At 34.0% G+C, this 22306-nt stretch overlaps 1 protein-coding gene across 2 annotated transcripts in view; it reads right to left on the bottom strand.

Annotated features, from left to right (window-relative positions):
* LeuRS (Leucyl-tRNA synthetase) overlaps positions 1–22306 on the bottom strand; it is a 388197-nt gene that overhangs the window by 113599 nt on the left and 252292 nt on the right. For both annotated transcript variants that reach the window (XM_090395982.1, XM_090395980.1), the window contains exons 20-21: positions 8774–9008; positions 3639–3782 (exon numbers count right to left, since the gene is read on the bottom strand). In XM_090395982.1, coding sequence (XP_090252108.1) covers positions 3639–3782; positions 8774–9008 — 379 coding nt within the window. The remainder of the gene's footprint in view (positions 1–3638; positions 3783–8773; positions 9009–22306) is intronic.

Here is a 22306-nt window from a genome sequence, read left to right on the forward strand (position 1 = left end):
AAGACGAAGAATCACTGCTAAAATATCATTGGATATAAATTTTTGATACCAAAAAGACACACAATCGGAAATTGAGTAATGCAATTTGGCATTTTAACATTATTTTTTATTTTGTCTTTATGAATAACAAAAAATTGTTTCTAAAACTGAAATGTGATGATCCATATAATGCTATTTGGCTAGAAATGAAAGCAAAAGGATATATTTATTTCAATAAGCATTATTTAAAAATATAAATATTTGACATAATATTTTCAAAGCAAACATTTGAAAATTCTGAAATTCGAAAAAAAATTTTTCTATATTATAAGAAAAGTGAAAGAACAATCAGCGCAACTCTTCCTGTGCACTGATTTGTAGAATAAAATACACCAAATTTACTATCACTAAATAGATTCGTTGCAAAGGCTGATCGGTGGTCATTTCAGGATTGATTTTTTTCGCATATGTGAAATTCATTTCAATTTTTGAGAAGAGACACAATAAATTATTTCAGAGGCAAAAAAGGTCAAATAGCTTAGGAGAGTAAATGAAATTCTAAGCAACACAATAGACGTAAAGACAGGGGGACACAAAGGTCACTCAGCAACAGTTAATCCACTAATGGCTATAGAATAGCCGTAATGAGATTAACGGCGGAGGAAGGTAATGGCATGATAAAAGGCAGAATGCCGACGAAGTATTGATCCGTGAAAAAAGCTAGGGAGAGCTGACTATTTCATCCACATCAGCCGGTTGGGAGGTTAATCTAGATATTAAGACACTATCCTACACCATAAATACCTCAGGAATTAGCATGAAATTAAGAATAGAATCTCTCTCTATATATACACCAGAATCACATTTCCATGTGTATCTATTTAACAATGAAGCCTGTAGATGAATCATCATCAATTTCCTGATATGTACACTCAAAAGGGTTCTATGATTCAGGCTTCTATGACAGCACTACACGATTAAATTTACATGATCATTAATCTTCTATCCACAATTTTTTCTCCAAATTAGTCTATTACTTGTCAGCTCTCCAATATCGTCATATTTAACATTTTGTACTTCTAAGGCACTTCGGAATGAATCAATTCACCTTGACCGTAGTCTTCCTCTGCATCTCTTTCCTGCCATCTTGGCATCAAACACCTGTTTTGCTAATTTTTCCTCATCCATTCTATTAAGTGGCCATACCACCTCAGGTTAGCTCTGCTTACACATACTTAAATACCAACAATGTCAAGTTCCTTTCTAATATCTTCATTTTAAATATTCATTTTGGTAAATTATGGAGACTACAACTGTGTTAGGAATAATTATTTTAATTTCCCAACATTTTGATCTTTGTACATTTCAAACAGTATGCCCAAGTGACAATGATTTGATTAGCTGTTATTAGACTGGCCTGATGTCTAGTGAAGGGGGAAAAAAAAACTACATTAAAGCTCATTTAGAGAATAAATTCATATCAATAATTTTAATACAGCAAAATTAGTGGCCTAATCAATAATTTAACATAACTGTTTGTTATATTAAGGCTAAGATCCTAGATTAATTATAATTAACTCTTAGACCAAATCATTATTTGGCTAGAATATGTGCCATTCATATTCTTGTGATTTTTAGGCCACCATTATTGTTAAGACTAGGGTGGATGATGAATTTCACGGATCTCTTTAAATTTGCATTCATACCATACAGTAGGCACCTGTTCTTAACATCAAACCAAAACATTCCATGTTTTGGTTTGATGTTAAGAACAGGTGCCTTTCCCAGTCAATTCTACGTAGTTTTCAGAAAGGTACTACTGATAACTTTTAATTCGAGCAAATCTTTAAGGCCCTCTTTTTAGTGTGCCAATGACACCTAGTTTTTTTTATATATATTGGCCAGTATGTGTAAGCTGGTGATAAACAGAGAAGGAAAGACTTTGCCACCGTCCCGATATTTATTTTCTATATTCTTACCAAAGTCTTGCCATGACTTTTGATTAGCTACTTTTACACATAGCTTAGCCCTCTTACATTTTTCTCTGTATTCTTTTAGGGCTTCTGCCAACTTATCTAGGAACTTTTCTTCTTCTTTTTTTTTTTTTTTTTTTTTTTTATCCTTACAGACAACTTCACCACATACCTCCTTAGCTGAATCAATGTCTTCTTCAGAGTTTGTCATGGAGACTCCAAAGTTTAGTCTACAGTTTACCTGTAAAAGCTGCTCAAATTTAATTCTATTTTAAAACGTTCTTATATACTGTTTTTTTTACACAATAAATATCTCAGGAATTAGCATGAAATTAAAAATATAATCTCTTATAGAATATACACTATCTACCAATAACTGTCTGGATACCCCTATTATTTGAAGTTATGGAACATTCCAGGGTTGTTAATAACATAAAAACCGGTTACAGATAGTAGGAAGCAGTATGTCATTATAGCAGTTGAATACAGGTGGTATGGCAACAAGACAAACTCAGTGACTTCGAGAGAGGTGTCATCATGGGCTGTAATATTGGTGGCATGTCCATACTTGCCATTGTTGCTCGACTGGAGCATCCAAAATCAACAGTTGGCAATGTGATCAACAAATGGAAATGTTCTGACATCACTAGTGCAGGAAAACACCCAGAGCAACCACGGAAAATGACTGACAGGGACAGAGGGGTGTTTACAACATGTGGCATGCAAAAACTGGCTACAATTGGCACAGACCATCTGTGATGAGTTCCAGAGTGCCAGTAACACCATGGTGAGCACTAATACTGTACAAAAAGAACTCAATTTACTGGGTTTCCACAGAAGAGCAGCTGCACACAAGCCAAATATCACAAGGGCAACAAACAAGGCAACTCATCTAGCACAGTGCAAAGAGCGTGTGAACTGGACAAATGATCAGTGGAAAATGGTATTATGGAGCAGTGAATCAAGATTCACTTGTTTCCAGTCTGATGGTAGAGTGTGGAGGCAGCCTGGTGAATGCTCGTTAACACAGTGTTTTTTACTCACAGTAAAGTTTGGTGGTGGAGGAGTAATGGTGCAAGATGCATTCAGCTGGTTTGGAGTGGGACCACTGGTTGTTGTCTGTGGTTCCATGAAGGCAGCTCAGTACCTTGATATTCTGGATAATCAGGTACTGCTGCCTACACTGTGGAGTTTTTATGGAATGGACGTGTTACTATCAAGACGACAATGCCCCATGCCACAAAGTTGCAGCTGTTATGGATGGTATGAAGAGATGGGTATTAAATGACTACCCTGGCCTGTGCAGAGTCCTGACCTCAATCCCCATCGAACACCTGTGGGATGAATTTGAGCAGTGATTGAGGTCGAGAGCAGCACATCCTCGATCTGTCACTGAACTCAGTGCTGCTTTGATGGAGAAATGGAGACAAATTCCACCTGTCTGCTGCACATTGGTGGGAAGCCTCCCTCAAAGGGTGCAGGAGGTGATCAAAGCCAACGGTGGGCCAGACCCAATATTAGGTTTCGTCTGCTAGTATCAACTGTAAATTGTTAGTGTCCAGACAATTATTTGTAGATAGTGTATATACACACTAATGATATTTCCATTTAACAATGAAGTCTGTAGATGAACTATAATATATAACACATAATAAAGAAAACTACAACACATGTTAATCAATATACCTTAGCTTTGCTGCTACTCTGGATATATGCTTTAAGTCGTAGTCGGAATTCATGTGCTGAATCCATTAAATACTGGGATGATTTGAGTATAATATCATCAACAGGTCCAGCTTCAGGCCACTTGGCCTTCATAATACTCTCTGTCTAAAAATAAATGAATTTCTGATTAAAATAATTTTCAGTGCAATAGTAATATTTGAATAACTTGTCATGTACTTTTTGCATAATTATTTCAGTGCTTGAAAGAAGATAATGCAGATGTCCTGAATCTAACATATGGAATGGAAAGAATTCTTATTTCTTTTTATATTTTGGTGTGAGGTTATGTAAAAACTTGTCTCACAGAGGACACACTGGAGGAAATTGTCAGTCAATATTCTGGAAGCTGAATGCATAACAAAGTAATAACTATGTAAAATGCAAAGAATACAGAAAAGATAAAAGAATACAGAATATATCACATTCCACAGACAATGCATGATACCATAATCAATTTCACCAAACTTAATAAAATCTGATAATTAAGAAAAGCTGAAAATTTAACATTTTCTGGACAGAAAGTTATCAGTTTTTACCGGTTGCTTAAGTACATTATGTATAATCTTCCATTTCCTTTCCTCTCTATCTGAAATTCAATATAGTTAATTGATGCTATCGAATTTCAGATAACTTAAAAGGAAAAACTAAGCTATGGTGAATGTGTGGCTTTTTTTTTTTTTTTTATAGAATGAAACCTGTGGTGAATTCATCACTAAAAAAAAAACACATACTAACCAAGTGATAAGTTTTAATATGTAAATATTTCATCCCAAGTATCTTGGGACATCCTCAGTACAGTAATTCAAACATACAGTTAGGGCACATGATTACAATTGAATCTCAATATGTGTGCAATAGCGTGTTATAGAATTAAATTAAAATATAACTGAAAAAAAAAAAAGATAACACGTATAAAGAGATTATTTTACGCAATTTTGTATGACAATTTCCCATACTTTTGTATGACAATTTCCCAGACAGGTAGATCTGTTCAGAAACTCATTTCGGAACATCAGGAACACATTCGTCTTTTCAAACCACAGAAATCTGGCCTCGCTCAACACGGAGTTGAAAACCAAACCATAGGATCCATTAGGAAAAGACAAAACATTTACATAGATCTTTATATAAACATGAACGTTTATATAAAGAAGGTGCTAAAGCCCTACTACACAGACCAAATTTAAACCACAATGACGTTCTTGCTATTCCTAAAGTATGGGAAATCGTCATAGAAAATTGTGTAAAATAATCTCTTTATATATGTTATCTTTTTTCACCCCCCCCAGTTATATTTTAATTTAATTCTACAACACGCTACTGCATGCATATTGAGATTCCATTGTAATCATGTGCCCTAACTGTACGTTATTCCTAGTATTGTTTGAATTACTGTACTGAGGATGTCTCAAGATACTTCGGATGAAATATTTACGTATTAAAACTTATCACTGTAGTTACTATGTGTGTTTTTTAGTAATGTGTAGAATGTTTAATACTCAAATTCTCCTTTTAGACATTGTTTTCACTAACTCTTAATTTGTATGCCTATAAAATGCATATGACAAGTATTAAACTTTATTACTTTAAGGATTCACTTCAATTAAACATAGAAACTGGAACAGTTTATGAATGAAATTTTTGTAAAAGATTATGGTGATACAGTAAAACAAAGGCAAGCCATGAAGTCTACAGACCATCTGAACGAAATTGGATGCTTGGAGAACACTGCAGATTTCAAACCATAATTTATTTTGAACAGTAATTGAAAGTTTTATCAGGGCTGTAAAATTAGCAAACATAATACTGCAAAATTAATACAATAAATCAATAAATTAAAATAAATTATATTATCTGATTCTGTTTTATAATGAAATCTGCAGCGATCTGTACAAGCTAGTTATTTAACCTTTTACAAATTTCATTTCTTTAGTCTGATTTGAACATCATGAAACAAGAGAAACAGTCTGGTAAAATAAAATCTCATTGCCACACACATTCAAGGCACTACAATTAGGCCACATAAGCTGTTCCAAAATAAAAACAGGACAAACAAAACTTACTTGATTAATAAAATTTTGAGCCACTTAAGGCAGGGGAACATGTTCATACCAGAATGTATCCTATGTTGATTGTGTGAAATATGGCAAGTGACAGTCCAGTATGAATGTGTTAAAGACCATGTTAATACTTTTAATGAACTTCCCTTAAGCACTCTTTAATTATTTCCTGTACCAGGTAGTTTCTTATGCCGAGCACTGCCTCAAGCTACCTTCTCAGATTATTACAATTATTCTGCTTTATAGGTCCACCACGATGTCCCTTCTTAGTCAAAGCCCTCTTATATATATTATCATCTCCTAAGTCAAAATAACATAATCACACTTTCACCAAATGGATAGATACAATAGTCTCTATCCATTTGGATCTATAGAAAAATTCTTGGATATTTTTACGAGATCCAATGTTCTTTCATGAGTCCCAACATGTGCTGCTTAAAGTAGTTATTACTGAGTAATCCTATTTTCCCTCATCTTGCATGCTTTTTTCTTCCACCAAACTATATCCCCATAATTGAAATCATCCATAATGACAGGTCTTGGATCCAAAAGATTTAGTATCTATGCAATTCTCTTTGGATGATCCTTGATTGAAGCAACACCTAGTTATGTATTTTTGTCATGTTAATCTCTATCTCACAGTAAACAGCCACAAACTCATTTCCTGTATTATTCATACTAATACTACCACTGCTGATGAAGATTTCTAATCTGATTGGTTTAAATCATAGGTTCACAAACTTTTTCGGGGCACCGCCCACTTTGCAAGACATAAATTTTGTAACACCCCCTCATTATAAGTTTTCCGCGTTTTGTCCGAATAATTATAAATAATAATTAATAAATAAAATAATTACACAAGATATAAACAACAAACCTACAAAACATAACCACAGAAAATAGTATAATACATAAAAGTGGTTTTATATATTTTATATATATTTTGAAATGAAATATAACGAATATATTTGCTACTGTAAACATAACCTATTATACACACATATATACATGCTCTATTTTCTCACTGACATAGAAAATTGACATCTATTTCTATCTGACATGGTAAATTTTCAAATGATTAAATAATTGAAATAGAAAATTGATAAAAAAATTGATCGTGTAAGATGGGCATAAGATGAATTAAAATGCAATATTTAAATTTTAAATGATTACCTAATCGCAAAATCACGAAAATGATTAATTTTTAAATATATATTATTTATTTCTTCTATAAAGAGCCACCGACCCCTAGATCGCCCCGAAATGCTTCTGATCCCACTATAGCCCCCCCTCTAGAAGGCTTCAGCACCTACTGGGGGGGTACCACACACTTTGGGAACCTATGGTTTAAATCATCTATAATCATTAGTGATACTCTCTACTCATCTTTCATACATGGAAGTTAAATTTATTCGCAGTCAAGAAAGGGGTAAGAGCTAGATTTTTCTCTCAGAGAGCAAAGTGAGTGGAATAATTTGCCCTTAGGGGTAGATAGTGCATCTAGTGTGAATGAATTTGATGGAATATATGATAGCTGGTTTCTTGAAGAACAGGAAATTTACAGACATAATACACTAGCCTCATATCCTTAACTGCTACATATCGTAAGCTGTAATTCAAAACAACCAAACCAAACCCTGAATAAACTGAATCCATCATGTTCTATACCAACAATATCCTTCCTTGTTAGCATTAAGGCCTCTAATTTCTGGTTTCCTTGTCTTTATTCCTCATGCTTTTAAAATTAGTGTATACATATGACAGCTGACTACCAGGACTGAGAAGACTACAGATTCTCAAAACATGACCAGTTCAAAGGAGAAGCTAAAGGTGAATCTTCCCCTCCCTATCACCCAAGTTCAGTTTTTCTTTCTTGACAAAATTATTTCTGCATTTTCTAGGATCATCCCTAAAGCTATCATTCTTTCTGTCTCATTGTTTGTCATTAAATTCACAATTTCTCATTTCACATTTCAGTCTATAATTGAAATCATTTGCAATCACAGTTCTCCTCAGTTAATTTCTGTCAATTCCAATCATACCATTGCCACAGATTCACATCCTTGTCTCTTTTGTTGTTCTTTTTTACCACTCAAAAACTCTTGACATATCTCCTTTCAGAACACACATTCCAATTCCCATCATCCACTCATTCCACTTGCTTGCATACTGCTTCACAAACTGTTATCATCTTGCATTCTAAGACTTGTTCTTACTTGTATTCTGCTTACCATGCATTACTATCTGCCACATGATCTCATTCCACATTTGAATCAAGCATTTCATATGACTCAATCTGCCACATACTGGCCAGGAAAATATGTGCAATTTACAGACAAAAAGATCTAGGGGTTGGTGGTGTGCAGTAGATGGCAATGGGTTTGGCTAACCCAGCTTCAAATGAAAAATCCAATATAAAGATTCCTCACATAACGAGAATCAAACTTGGTTTATTTATTTATTTTTTAGTTGAAGGGTAAAATCTAACGTTGTTTTACCAATCATGCAATTAATTAAAAATGCTTAAATCATCACATCTTTTACAAATTCAGTACCACTGTCTCTTTTCCATAAACTATTCATTTGTGTGTGTGTGTGTGTGTGTGTGTGTGTGTGTGTGTGTGGAAAATTTTAACAGTGCATTACAAAGCATGTTACATTTGACAAATTATATTCTTGTTTTAATCATTTACCCAAGATCAATAAACAATGTTTGTGTGTGAAGCATCTTCACACACTGTAAAGATTAAGAAGAAGAACAATTATTATGTGCTTTATTAGTTAAGGTTCTGATAACACTAATGTTCTGGGAGGCATGATATGCAGAACTTTGGTGTATATATATCTAACAGTAAAGGTAAGTGGTTTATTTGTTTCACACTGATGATGTACTGTTGATTTCAGCATGAAACATTTGTTGCTAATTTCAAGAAATAATGCGTTTTATTCTCTATTACTATGTTGCAGATATTACAGTTATTATATACATTCGTTAATAGATGGAGATCCTATTTCTGGCAGCAAATCTATTCTTACCTTTCCCATTAGAGACCAAATATATTCACAAATGTGTGGACAGATCGGGGATAAAATTAGAACCTGAGTTTCAATAAACCTATGCACAAGATCATAATTCAAAGATTCACAGATGGTTAGTTCTCTATACTTGTCTCGAGATGCCTGGAACTCAAAGAATCCAGTTCGCAGGGCTTCTTTGAACATCATTTTTTCATAGTACTGGGCCGTTTCTTGAATTCCGCGATTCATTTCACTAAAAAAGATCAAATAAAATGTCTTACTAACAATACTCAGACATTAAACATGAAGTTGTTAAATAATTTCATGCTTACAGTATTCCTGCAGGTATCTATATTAATCACAGATGCTTAGTCACAGCTGAGTTGAAAAATAAACTAGTGTTATAAATCTGCAAGCTGTAAGGTAGTGATATCTAAAATATTACTATTAGTTTCAAAATAATAGACTTAAATATGCAATTTCAATTTCATTGAAATTGCATAGTTCAGTCACACACACAGTGGCCACAGAAAAAGCAATATCACATAACATAACCATTTTCACCTGCTTTTTGCACTTGAAGTTAATAATAACAGATTTCCTTGCAGTTATGTCATACCTGTCTGCTGTGCTGTAGGTTTCTGTTCTAAATCCTCATAAGATTGAACAAAATGATCTCTACCATTCTATGCAGAATGAGGTACAAGCAAAGCAGTGAAACTTATGTGATAATATTAGCACTGGTGCTAATTAGGTATTACCCTCATGTTAGAGGCTAAATGAAGTGAAACAGCACTAAGAAATAATTAAAAATGTATTCAATTCTTCAAATATTTCATCTCAGTCCAAATATTAGAGGAATTAAATAACAGTTTTAATCCTTTCTTAGTGCTGTTTTATTCCATTAAGCCTCTAACACAAGTTTCTTCCAGCACTAGTCTTAACACAAGATATCATCCTCCTCCCAAGATCCTTAGCAAAGCAAAGAGGTATGAAGATGGTTAAGGTCTACGTGTTTTAAAATTTACCATTTCAAAACACATTAATGCTAATGAAAAATATATGTATGTGCAGCATACCAGCACTGACTGCTAGCTGGAATATAGAATAACTGATAATAAAGTGATTTTTTTGAAAAAATGACATTTAATTTCACAGAACAACTGGAAGGCAGCAATTCATTCAAAGCCATATTTGTATGTTGGGGATAGGGAGACACTGCTTTAGCTAATATAAAAAGCTGCTTCTTTAAGCTGGTCAAATGCTTCAAATCATGAGTTACAATCAAGTTTGCCAGTGAGGCGGCATGCATGGGTTTGCATTTTACAAGGGAATAGTCTAGTCTGCACTTCAAGTAAAAGAAATAACATTAACATAAAACATTAAGCTTTATTAAGTGTTAATAAAATCAGAAATTTTCATGACATCACTTCTAAGGAATCATTCATTTCCACCAATTCAGAGTTATCTAATTTTAAGATCTCAGTAATCACACAATCTTTTTGCTGCAGTGCATTCAGTTTGAAAGAATTTCAAACTAAATGTGAGAACAGGAGTAGATGAATTAGACATGCTTAGGATATTACAAAATGCAGTACTAGATGGGATATTATTATTATTATTAAGGGCGACTCCAGGGAGTCCTTAGACTCATCGAGGGAGGCCCTAAACATCATATCTACACAACTATACGACATTCTCACAGTATCTATCATACCATGCCTTGAACTCACTCGCCGTCATATCACCCACAACAGACTCTGGCAGCTTATTCCACTCATTTACCACTCTAAAAGTAAAGAACCCAGCTCTAACACCCCCTGCTAACCACACTCTTGCCCAGCTTCCATAGGTGTCTCCCTAGTTCTCCCACCACCAGTCCTGATCTCAAAAATATCCTCTGAATTAATCCTATAGAAAACCTTTAGCAATTTGAATGTCTCAATCATATCTCCCCTTTTCCGCCTATCAACTAATTTCTGCAACCCACAAATCTTCAACCTGTTCTCATATGGTTCATTCCATAGACCTGCTATCCATTCACATGTCAGAACAAAGTGCAAGGGAACTAGCAGAGTCTCTGGCTTAAGCATAGTAAGGTCCAAGGGAGTGGAAAGAGGATAAGAAATAATAATAAAAAAAAAAAAAAAGAAGACAGAAGCAGCAAATTATAGATTGGTCAGTATCTTAGGAATGCATGGATAGAAATATACTTTAAGTAGAATAACACAGATTGAGGCATAGGCCTTGTGATTCACTCACTTTCTGTAATAATAAAGCAACAGCTGAGGTGGAATAATAATAATAATAATAAAAAAATGTCCACACTCACCAAACTGCTGGAATGGACTTTGCATATGCATGTGACAGGAGAATGTTTATTATTAATTTCTGTAATCAGCTGTACCAGTTATTTAAAAAAAAAAAAAAAACTTACAGCTGTGCCAGTGTTTATATCTCTGTTAAAGAGATTTTTACTATGAATGTATATAAAAAAATATATATGTGCATATATATATATATATTTAATGAAACTAAAACATTATATACATTTAAATAACATCACATAAATAATTACAAAATTAACTGGATCCAAGTCCTTCTCAAATAAATCTACACTTTAGAAATTTTCTTATCCAAAATATTAAAATCGTTCATTCTCTGATTCATTCTATTATTGGATTGTTTGACATATACTTAATCATGTCGACCAGACTAAACACTTTGTATTCACAACAACAAAAAATGTTCATCAGAGTCAGTTTCTTTGTTAGGATCTTTCCAAAAATTAAAATTTTCTTCTTCCTTTCCATGGGATCCTTTTTTACCTCCCTTAAGTAGCATACAATATTATTCCTCCTGTCTCACTGAAGTATAAATATTCTTACCCCTTGTAGTTCTAATTGTCACACAATTTACTAATTTTTGTACCAGAGAAAGAAGTTTCTTCCACTACTTCATAAACAACATATCTAAGTTGAGCTCTTCATGTTAAGCCACTTTACAGTTTCAGATTTCATCAATTGCTTTTTCCATAGTAACCGGTGTCCTTAAGAAAGAAGATGAACCTTTCCATTCAGTATTTCCTCGAAAATTCAATTAGAATGTCGACTACAATATCTTATTTTAGTTACTAAATGCTTGTTGACAGTATAAACTCCTCTAGTTTAAAGATTCACAGTTCTACGCCTTTTCAGAATCTTCTATTAATATTCTCCCGACTGTCAAGTAAAACTTAAAAATTTCCTAAGAACAAAATTCCCTGGTTGCTGTTATGAAATTTCCATTAGAGCTCTCTTTGTTTTTCCTCATTACCCTGATAACAAAAACACTCTTTCTGTCAACTGTCAATCACCCACCAAACTCTTCAGTGAGTATGCACACTCCATGTAAATGGCAAGCAAGAAGTTATGTATAACAGCTGACACGTTTTCTTCGTTAGTATAACAAGAATGTCTTTTACAAAACACAAGAAATATCTCAAAAAAACAGCATCAACATTCAAGGGAATGTTGATGCTGTTTTTTTAATTTATGAAGCAAACTGAGCATGAAAATAGTTAATAAAGGTGCTGCCAAAATCTTGAAGGATGATTTAAATATTGTGAGCAAAAGAGAATGTTAATGAGTTCGATGTATCCCATCAGCACCTGAGATGCCTGTGAAGTGCTACCTATTTCAAGGATTCCATACAAAGCATAAAAAAGTATAAAGATGATTAATGTTATTTTAATCACTGGTGCTACTTAGTAGCATCTTCACTTGAAGTTATGTATTTTGGAATGAAAAGATTACAAGCTATGTATTACATCAATGGAAGTGTGCTGCAAGAATTGATCATGCTAGGCATTTGGAGGTGACGGGTGAACCAGGAGTTGGAATTCAGAGGATGTATTGCAAAAGTGGACACAATTAGTCAAATACTTAGATGCTGAAAAACATACTGATAAGTAGAGATAAGGAAGTTATTATACTTCTTTATAAGGATTTAACACAATTACATCTGAACTGCTGTGTGCATATTTGATACGTCCATTTCTTGGGGAAGAGACAGTAGCGGGAAGGTAAATGGCCTAGATAGTGACAGATTTGTAGAATGCGCACAACGAGAATAAACCGGAATGTCTGTGGGTTATAAAATTTGTTTGATTGGTGGAACAAAGAAGAGAAATGACAGAAACATAGTTACTAAAGGGTAAGAATAAATGTAGAAATTTTTAAACAGAGGATATGCACCATAATTAACATACAACTACAAAGAAATTATGCCCTATAAGAAACTGTAGAATAGTCCAGGGTGGAGTCTCAGAGAAATGATTCTTTTAAGCTCACTATTGCAAAATAATAAAAGATCAACCCTTTCACAACAGTGAACTGAATTCCTAGCAAATATAATTACGATCCATGCCCTGAAATTTTCATTTGTTGAATACAGATACATATATTTTTAACTTAATCTAATCAGCACAACAGCAACATGTATTATCTGTTATCTGCAAAGGCACAGCAATGTATACGAAAAGAGGTCACATACATACTGGCAGCTAAAAACCATCAGCTCAAACTACACCTGCTGGGAGTAATACTGTGAAAGTATTATTCCCAGTAAGTTCAACAACAATACTGTGGGAAATACTCCATTTTATGTATTTTGTACTAAAACGGGAAAATAAAAGGGGGATAAAAAATGACACTAGATTTTTGTTACGCCACCTTATACAGTAATTTCATGCTGAATTATTATATTCCAGAGCAGGTGATGAAATTCACCTCCTAATCTAAAGACATTAACATTCATGTCAAGATTTTAATTCATAGACACGTTATTTGGAAGTCCTTTTAAGTTTGTAGATAAGGAAAAAAACATGTGGCAAGGTACAAAGAGAAAAGCTGTTCAGAATGCAACAATTATATCAGGTAAATGGAACACTATACAGAGTAATACATAGCACATATTTAAGTTGCCAGCAATTAAAATTAAAGGAAGTACAGGAAGAGTAGTTTAATGTAAAAGCAGGTGTAAGACAATGGTGCACTCTATCTCCGTTTTTATCATCTATATGGAAAAAAAGCAGAATTAAACCTAATATGAGAATCAGTTATTAAACTTATCTTATAAAGCATCTCTTTGCTTTATGCAGATGATGCATGCAAAACAAATCCAGTGAAAGTCTCCAAAAATTTGGCATGAAAATTAGCAATAAAAGACCAAAAACCATAAAAATAGGCAGGAATGTGGAACCTGTTCAAAACAATTTTAACTTATGAATCTGAGAGTTGGGTTAGAAATAAAAGAGTTGATCAAAGCCTAGAGACACAGATATGAGAGTTGCGAGAAAAACTAGGAGAATGAACAGATGGCATCAGGGAAAGAATTATAATAAAAATGAAAATATTAGCAAGGAACTTAACATTGTTATCATTCGTGAATGCACGAGCAAAACTAATCTCAGGTGGTATGGTCACTTAAACAGAAGAAGGAGAGTAAAAGTTAGGAAAACAGGTGTTTGATACTAAAAGGGTAAGAAAAAAAAAAACAACCACAGGAAGACCAAGTTCAACTTGGATTGATTCAGTCAGAAAAGTGCCTTGGAAGACAAAAATATAAGATCTAACAATATCGGAGTGACAACAAGCAATAGACTAACATGCATGAAATTCAGTCTGATTCAAGAGTACATAGTGAAAAGTCAGTATGTTTAACGATCCTGCGAAATTAGTGATTTTTATCTGTTTTATTGCGTTATTTTCTTAGAATAATTAGTGTTTTTATAGTAATATTAAATTAAATATTACTATATATTATTATAAATTATAGAAATACTGCTGATTTCCATATATTTACAGCATATGATATATTTTCTGACTTTAATATTAACAGTATTCCAAGTAGGACCTTAACATGGTTAAATCTTGCAACAACAATAAGGTAGCAACAAAGAGGAATGCTTGTGAAATGGTTAACAACATGATTTGCCCAAGTTAACATAATCTTGAAGGTTCAGAAATTAACTTTGCAAATATCTAGCCTAAAGCAATTTATTATTATATTCATTTATTATTAGATGGATGATGAGGGAAATGGAAAAGGTTGAAAGTGATTAGAGAGGCATTGAAAGTATAAGAAAGGCAAGCAGCAAAAGGAGAAACAAAAAAAGCACTGATTAAGATTGGATTTCACTTAAAGATAATCAGGCAAGTAAAATATTATAAAAAAGAAGGATATGATATGGTATAAAGATCAAACATAAAGCACGTGGTTGATGACTGTGTAACTACTTCGAGTTTTTAAGGTGTGAAATAAAAAATTAAACAAACATAACTGAAAAACAAAAAAGAAACTTAAAAGAGATGGTAGTTTTGGTAGGAACAAACTTTAACCAGACCAAAAAAAAAAAAAAAAAAAAGTGCAGTGAAAATTTGCCTTGGTGGCAACAACAATTCAATGCATAGAATTGTGTAGAAACAATGGTTACAAGTATTTGGATGTGTTATGCGAGTTCGAGCAAAAATCAGGTTAGTATAAGACAGACAGCATATACTTGAATGTGTTTGGTATCAGGAGTCCAAAAAATTTTTTAATAGGTATGAGACCTAACACAGAGTCAAAGAAACTACATTAGGATTAGAGGAATAGTGAGAATCTGTGCAAAAGAGCAACCATGTTATTCAGATGTGTTAATGATAGAAATGTAAGTTATCATGGAAATGATTATGAGGAAAAGAATAATTGTTTTCATACAGTTCAAACTTACTAAGCATGAGTAAACGATGTCAGCATAAGTAAGGCATTAGATAAGAATAGCAACATGCAAGTTCAACAACTGAGTCATGCAGACTACAGATGTGAGAATACAAAAAAAAAAAATCATGCAGGTAACCTGTTATGACATGCATGCTAGGAGTATCATAAACAAAGGGGTAGAGTTTGCTGCCTTGGTAGATACTCTGGTATCTTAGATTGCAAGCGATATTAGTGAAACCTGGCTATCATTGGCAGATATACAAATTGGTGTCAAATGTAAGAACAGTATTTTTAAGAAGGATAACAGAGGTGTGGGGTGTGCTGCAACTGATACTGAATGATTTTGAGTCTAGTTAAGGTAAAAAGCTATGAGTGCAATACTATTAGCAATACAAGGTGCTATCCAGAAGGTCAGGGAATTTGACCATTAATAAAAAAAAAAAAAAAAAAAAAAAAAAAAAAAAAAAAAAAAAAAACCCTTCAAAGTAGTCCCTTTGGGCATTTATATAGCAATCCCAGAAGTTTCTCAGTGATTCCACACATCCCCGGAAGTCCTCAAGTGTGACTGTGTTGAGCACCACTGCAATTTTGTGGTTCTTCTCAACTGTGTCAAAACAGAGCCCTTTTAGCCAGAATTTCATCTTTGGGAACAGGAAAAGATCACAGGGAGGGTGAAGGCAGGCAAATGGGTTGAGGGAATGTTGTGTTTTTGGAAGCCAGGAACTATTAACAAGCGTGGGCAAGTGCGTTGTCATGGCAAAGAACTTAGTCATTATTCTTCCACTTGTTTGGACATTTGCAATGAATGCTCTCACTTACAGGGTGTTCGGGATAAATTTGACATATTTATAATTAATTATATTTTTCCGTAAGTTACATGTATTAACACACACTTCTCTTCATTTAAAAGTTTGGACCCTTCTTCATTCATATACAAGATGTCAGAAAGGATGGATAGCTGGAACCCACCTGAATCATGGAAGAGAATAACTTGTATCATGATGATTCGTGCCCGCCATCAAAATAAGGATATTACGACTGCTGCCCAATGCTCCCTGAATACAGTAAAAACAATCAGGCATGAACTAGAGACTTGCAATGGTGACTACGAGGATGTAGCAAGAAGAAAGATCCCTAGCAGACGATCTGATTGCGTTCGTACAGCAGAATTCCTCGCAAATCTGCAGGAACAGGTGTTGAAGAACCCTGGCATTGGAATTCGGGCTTTGTTCGTGGAGTTGCTAACTGTAGTCAAGCCCTGGATAACAAGGGTAGCCAATGGTAGGCCGTATGTATGGCAGCAGGATTCGGCCCCTTGCCACACCTCTGGGAAAAGTCAAAAATGGTTGTCTGAAAATTTCTACGACTTCACCAGTCCAAATGTTTGGCCTCCAAACTCCCCAGACCTTAACCCCATGGATTATTTTGTATGGGGCGCAGTTGAAAAAGACACCAATCGCACTTCCAGTAATACAAAAGCCCAGTTAATGGATAAAATTAAAACAGTTTTTGCGGCCCTTCCCAGGGAGACTGTAGCATCAGCTTGTTCGAGGTTCCGAAGCAGAATTGAAGCTGTGATCGATGCTAATGGTGGTTATTTTGAGTAAATCTTGTTGATAGTATTGTAATTAACTCTGCCTGTAACGTTTTTTTGTCAATTCATTAAATTTAATAGATACAAAGAAGATTTTCTTTTTCCTTACGAAACTGTCAAATTTATCCCGAACACCCTGTACTTGCAAAAAATGTGCAAAATTTGATGCAGATTTTTTGCTCTTTAAAAGTCATCATTTCAGTTGGAGAAGAAAATTGCCAAACCACTGAAATGCTACATTACAGAAACGCACGTAATTCAAGAATGCAGCTTCTCAGCATGCCTAGTTGGCATACTAATTCAGAACTTGCTTGCTCTTTATAAAAGTGGAAGTCTTATTTGTTTTGTGGTTTTATGCGGTAAGGATAACAAAGATCATACTGTACCGTGTGTAGAGGCTTAGAAAAAGTTTAGAAATGCCACAGATGTAGCCACATTGGAAAAAATAGCCAAGATTTTAAAAAAGTACAACCTACACACAGCATTTAAGCCCCACCGCAAACTTGCTACCCTTATCCGTTCTAAAAAAGATCAGTTCCCTCCTCTCTCAGTGCATGGAGTTTATAAAGTACACTGTTCCTGTAAGCTGGCATACTTTGGACAGACAGGCAGATCAGCAACTCTGCCTGGAGGAACACAAGTCATACATTTGCAACCATGACTATGGTCAGTCAGGCCTGGCTGACCTTGTCTTGGATACAACCCACAGAATCTCATGGAAAAAAAAAAACACCATGCTCCACCAAGCAAATTCAAAAAAGAGAGGCTATTTTTAGAATCAGCATCAGCTCTCAGATATCAACCAAATCTTAATAAATATGGTTGCATTAAGCATCCTAAGACTTGGGAAACACTTATCATCAGAGACCCCACCTTACATTCCAGGCCACCTACAACCGCCCTTAGAGGGCACTCCACCTAGAAAGGACTTCAGAGTTGCCCACACAGTTGGGTTTAGTATTGTGTGGTATTTGTGTATATGTTACATTAGTTTTTTTGTAATCCCTGAAGATGTCTCAGTGACTGAATCAAAATATAGGAAGTATTAAATTCTGTTTTAATCCTTTCTGAGTGCTGTATACAATCCATTAAGGTACCATGACTTAAGTTACAACAGTGCACAGGATATTAATAAATAGTTACAAGGGAATAAATTAGTTACTAAGATAACATGTATGCACAAAGTATTAAATATCTGCATATTAAAGGTATTAATAAAAAGTTATCTACACCAGGTATTAATAAATAGTTGTAAGGAGTGATAAATAAAATATATGTATAAAAAACAAAGTATCTATGCATTAAAGGTATCAATAAAGTTTTCTTACAAGGTATTGAAAAAATAGTTATGTATACAAGGTATTAATACAGAGTCATAAGAAGAAATATGAGTAAATAAGTACAAGGTTTACATTTTGTTTATTAATTATCTTGAAAAGGGTAAAACAATAACTGGGGACCACCCTCGTATGTAGATTGCATTGTAGATGTGATCTACATACAAGAATGATCTGAAAAGTTCTTGGCCAATGAACAATGAAAAAACGAATTTATAATTTCAAAATTATTTCTATTTTTCAACATAATCTCCCTTAAGACTAATACATTTATTCCAGCAATGCACCATTATCCCTTCCCTGTAGTGATTCTCAGTAACATCTGTAAAATACTCCTCTACAGCTACAATCACCTCTTGATTTGAAGAAAAACCCTGATCAGTGAGGAAGAGTGTCAGTTTTGGGAAGAGATAGAAGTCAGAGGGAGCCAAATCTGGGGAATAGGGTGGATGATCCAACAATTCATAGTGCAGATCCCTTAATTTTTCCATTGCCTAAACATCAGGACAGTGCACCTGTGGGCAGGTGCACTGTCCTGATGAAAGATGATTTGTTTCTTCTGCAAACCAAGTTTTTTCTCAAGAATATTTTTGTCTAGTCTGGTTAAAAGATTGAAATAATATTCCCCAGGTTACTGTTTTACCCTTTTCAAGATAATTAATAAACAAAATGCCTTTAGCATCTCAAAACACCAATGCAATGACCTTCCTAATGATGGAACTGACTTTGTCTTCTTTGGTGCTGAACAACCAGCTTCTGTCCACTCTTTTGACTGCTGTTTGGATTCTGGTGTATAACGGTGAATCCAAGTCTCATCCATAGTAATAAATCAACGCACAAAATCAGTTTTATTCTCGTTAAAATGTTCCGCTGTTCAGAGATTTTCATGCAAATGCATTTTTGATTTTGATCTGCATTTGCTGTGAGCAAGTGCAGCACCCATCTTGCCAAAGCTTTTTCATATGCAATTCTTCATGCAAAATATATCCCTACACGTTCTTTTGAAATGCTTATAGCTCAGCACTTTCACGCACTTTGACTCGCCGGTCATCCAATACCATATCGTACACTTGATCAATGATTTCTGGTGTGTTACACTTTTTGGTGGATCATCTTCAAAGCTGGTACGGCCACGTTTAAACTTGACAGCCCATTTCTTATTTGTTGAAAACGAAGGAGAAGAGTGCCCATAAACTTTTATGAACTTCGAATGAATTTCTTTTGGCATTAAACAAAAGTGTTGTCTCTATCCATTTCAAGGGATACAGACAACACTTTTGCTTCAGACAGTTGTATAAAACAAACTACTTGATAGAATGACTTGCAATTTCACATGGATGCTTATGACAGATAGAAAAAAAAAATCTTGCCAATAGCGTTGCCATCTATGGTCGAGGCTGAGAACTTTTCAGACCACCCTCGTATATCCCATAATGCAAAGCACATATATAGTAGATAGGAAACTCAGTAGCGGTTCCACTTCAATGACATGAAAAGCCACCATTGAGCAGATCCTCTTTACTCCCCAAGAAGCAAGCAAACCCAAAGACAAACATTAACAAGCAACATCAGTGGGAGTCAGACCCATAAGGGATATCAAGGTTGAACTAATGCAAAAGTCATATACAACTAGTAAAAAAGATGTATCAACTTATTATTAAAATACACTGGATCAGAGAAAGATGCTGAAAGTTTTTTCACTTGGTTATACTGTAAATTAAAGATGCCAAAATATTATATTCTTGGTTTAATCCTTTACTGAGTGTAAGCAAACAAAGCCTGCATGTAGTGTATCATCACAACAGTTATATATAGAAGCTATACATTAATTGCCTTAGTATCCCATAATGCAAAGCACACATTCTTTTGGGTATGCAAAATACTAAGCGTTATGGGAAAGGTCACCATCCAGATATTTTCTCTGATTCAGAGTATTTCAATAATAAGGCGATACAAAAAATTCCTTCTTACTAGTTGTCTAAAGGAAATATATGACTTGTGCATTATTTCAACCTTGGTATCTCTTCTGGTTCTGACTGTCTGATGAGACCTCAATAAAGGTTGAAATTGGTTTGGTAGTGACCATCCCATTATGCACACCCAAAAAGATGTGTTTTGCATAATGGGATATTAAAGCTATTAATGTGAAGTTGCCAGCTCTATATATATAAGTAGCCTAGTTGTGATGATACTTCATCCACAAACTCTGTTTGCATACACGTGGAAAGAACAGGATTAAACCAAGAATATAATTTCTTTGCCATCTTTAATTTATGATGTTAGTAACGGATAGTCAGTGTCCCAAAGAGAAATTCAACAAGCACTTACCATTATTATTGGCTCTACTCTTTTAGAAATTTTTCTGAAATATTTCTGTGTATATCTAGGATTCATTTCCTACTTTGCTGTTTAGTCTCTAACAAGAGTCAGCGTTTTCCTTTTTTTTTTTTTTTTTTTTGTATGTCAGTTGTCCTCTTTGATGACTCAAAGAACTCCTCTTCACTAATAGAGCCTTCTGGGGATACCACAGTCATAAATAAGTCTCAAGTTTTCCATTTTGAAATGCCTGCATCACTCAATTTAAAATCTCCTTCCATTCAAGAAGTATCTCTGTGTTTAGTACTGAATACTATTGCAACCCCTTTGTTTCCTTGGTCACTATTGCTCAAATATATAACACAGCTTATAGTTACTATGTAGAAGTATCTCACTTGTTTTATACATTTTTATCTCAGTGACATTAATTATACCAAAATGGAATTTTTGTGATTCTTATGCAAGTCACACTTCTTTTTCATTGAATAATGCTTATTATTTTGTTGGTTTCTATCTTCAATTCAGTGAGTCTGTGGTTGTTTAGTTTCACTTTTGGTCCCCAAAAATACTAGAGTCTTCTCTGCATTCTGTATACAAGCTATGTCTAGATCTTCTAGTTATTCAACTTTGAATCCTATGTAAATCCAACTTTCTTAATTATGAAAACAAAATAATCTTTAAACTGAGAACTAATTTTTTTTTTTTTTTATCTAATATAGTGATGCACAATCTGTGTTGGTTTGCATTATTCTGCTAAAGTAATTTTTCAATTATAGTAAGTTCTCCTATTATTTTTGCCTGATAATATTCACAGAAGAGTCAGCAGATATGAACTTTTTTTTTCTAAAACATGACTCATGAATATCATTATTCATGAATTATATGAATAAAAGCAATGAATGCTCACTGATCCTATAGTTCTAGATAAAAATTTCGAACACTATAGATAATATATCCATTAAATGAAACTGAATATTTAATATTAATTATCTAGATCAGGGGTGGCAAACCTTTTATGTTTCATGCAGCAATTTTTTCACATACAAGTTCTGATGCACCATACAACTCTTGTACCCTTTAGTCCTGTAAAAATATGTTAATATAGACCTCATTTTGTTTTTAATTAATTTCATGGCTGAAAATGATTGTTCACATTTGTACATTGGTCCAAAATGACAGATATAACTCTGGGTAAATTTTCTTAATTGTGGAAAATGCTCACAGGGTAATGATTGCTAGAAATTAATCATGTTGGAAGCATTTGGGATTGAGGGAAGCTCAACAAATTTCATGTTCAATAATGAATTTGTTTTTAAGTCAATAAGTTCCATTTATATGTTACTAGGCATTTTTATGATTTTTTGTTCACTAAGTGAAAATGGGTTTATTGTTCATTGAATTAACGCTTGCTACCACCTTCTGTTTTTCTTTTACTCATTTTCTTTTGTACTGTGATGAGTAACTGAATGTAAAAACAAGGCTTAATTTTCAAAAAAGTACAAAACTGTAAACATTCACAAAGGATGAACAGGGCACAACTCTATAATGCATGAGTATCAA

Source organism: Typopeltis vanoorti, chromosome 7, assembly GCF_054136105.1.
Source record: "Typopeltis vanoorti isolate ZY-2024b chromosome 7, IOZ_Tvanoo_1.0, whole genome shotgun sequence".
In the NCBI taxonomy this organism is placed as follows: Eukaryota; Metazoa; Arthropoda; class Arachnida; order Uropygi; family Thelyphonidae; genus Typopeltis; species Typopeltis vanoorti.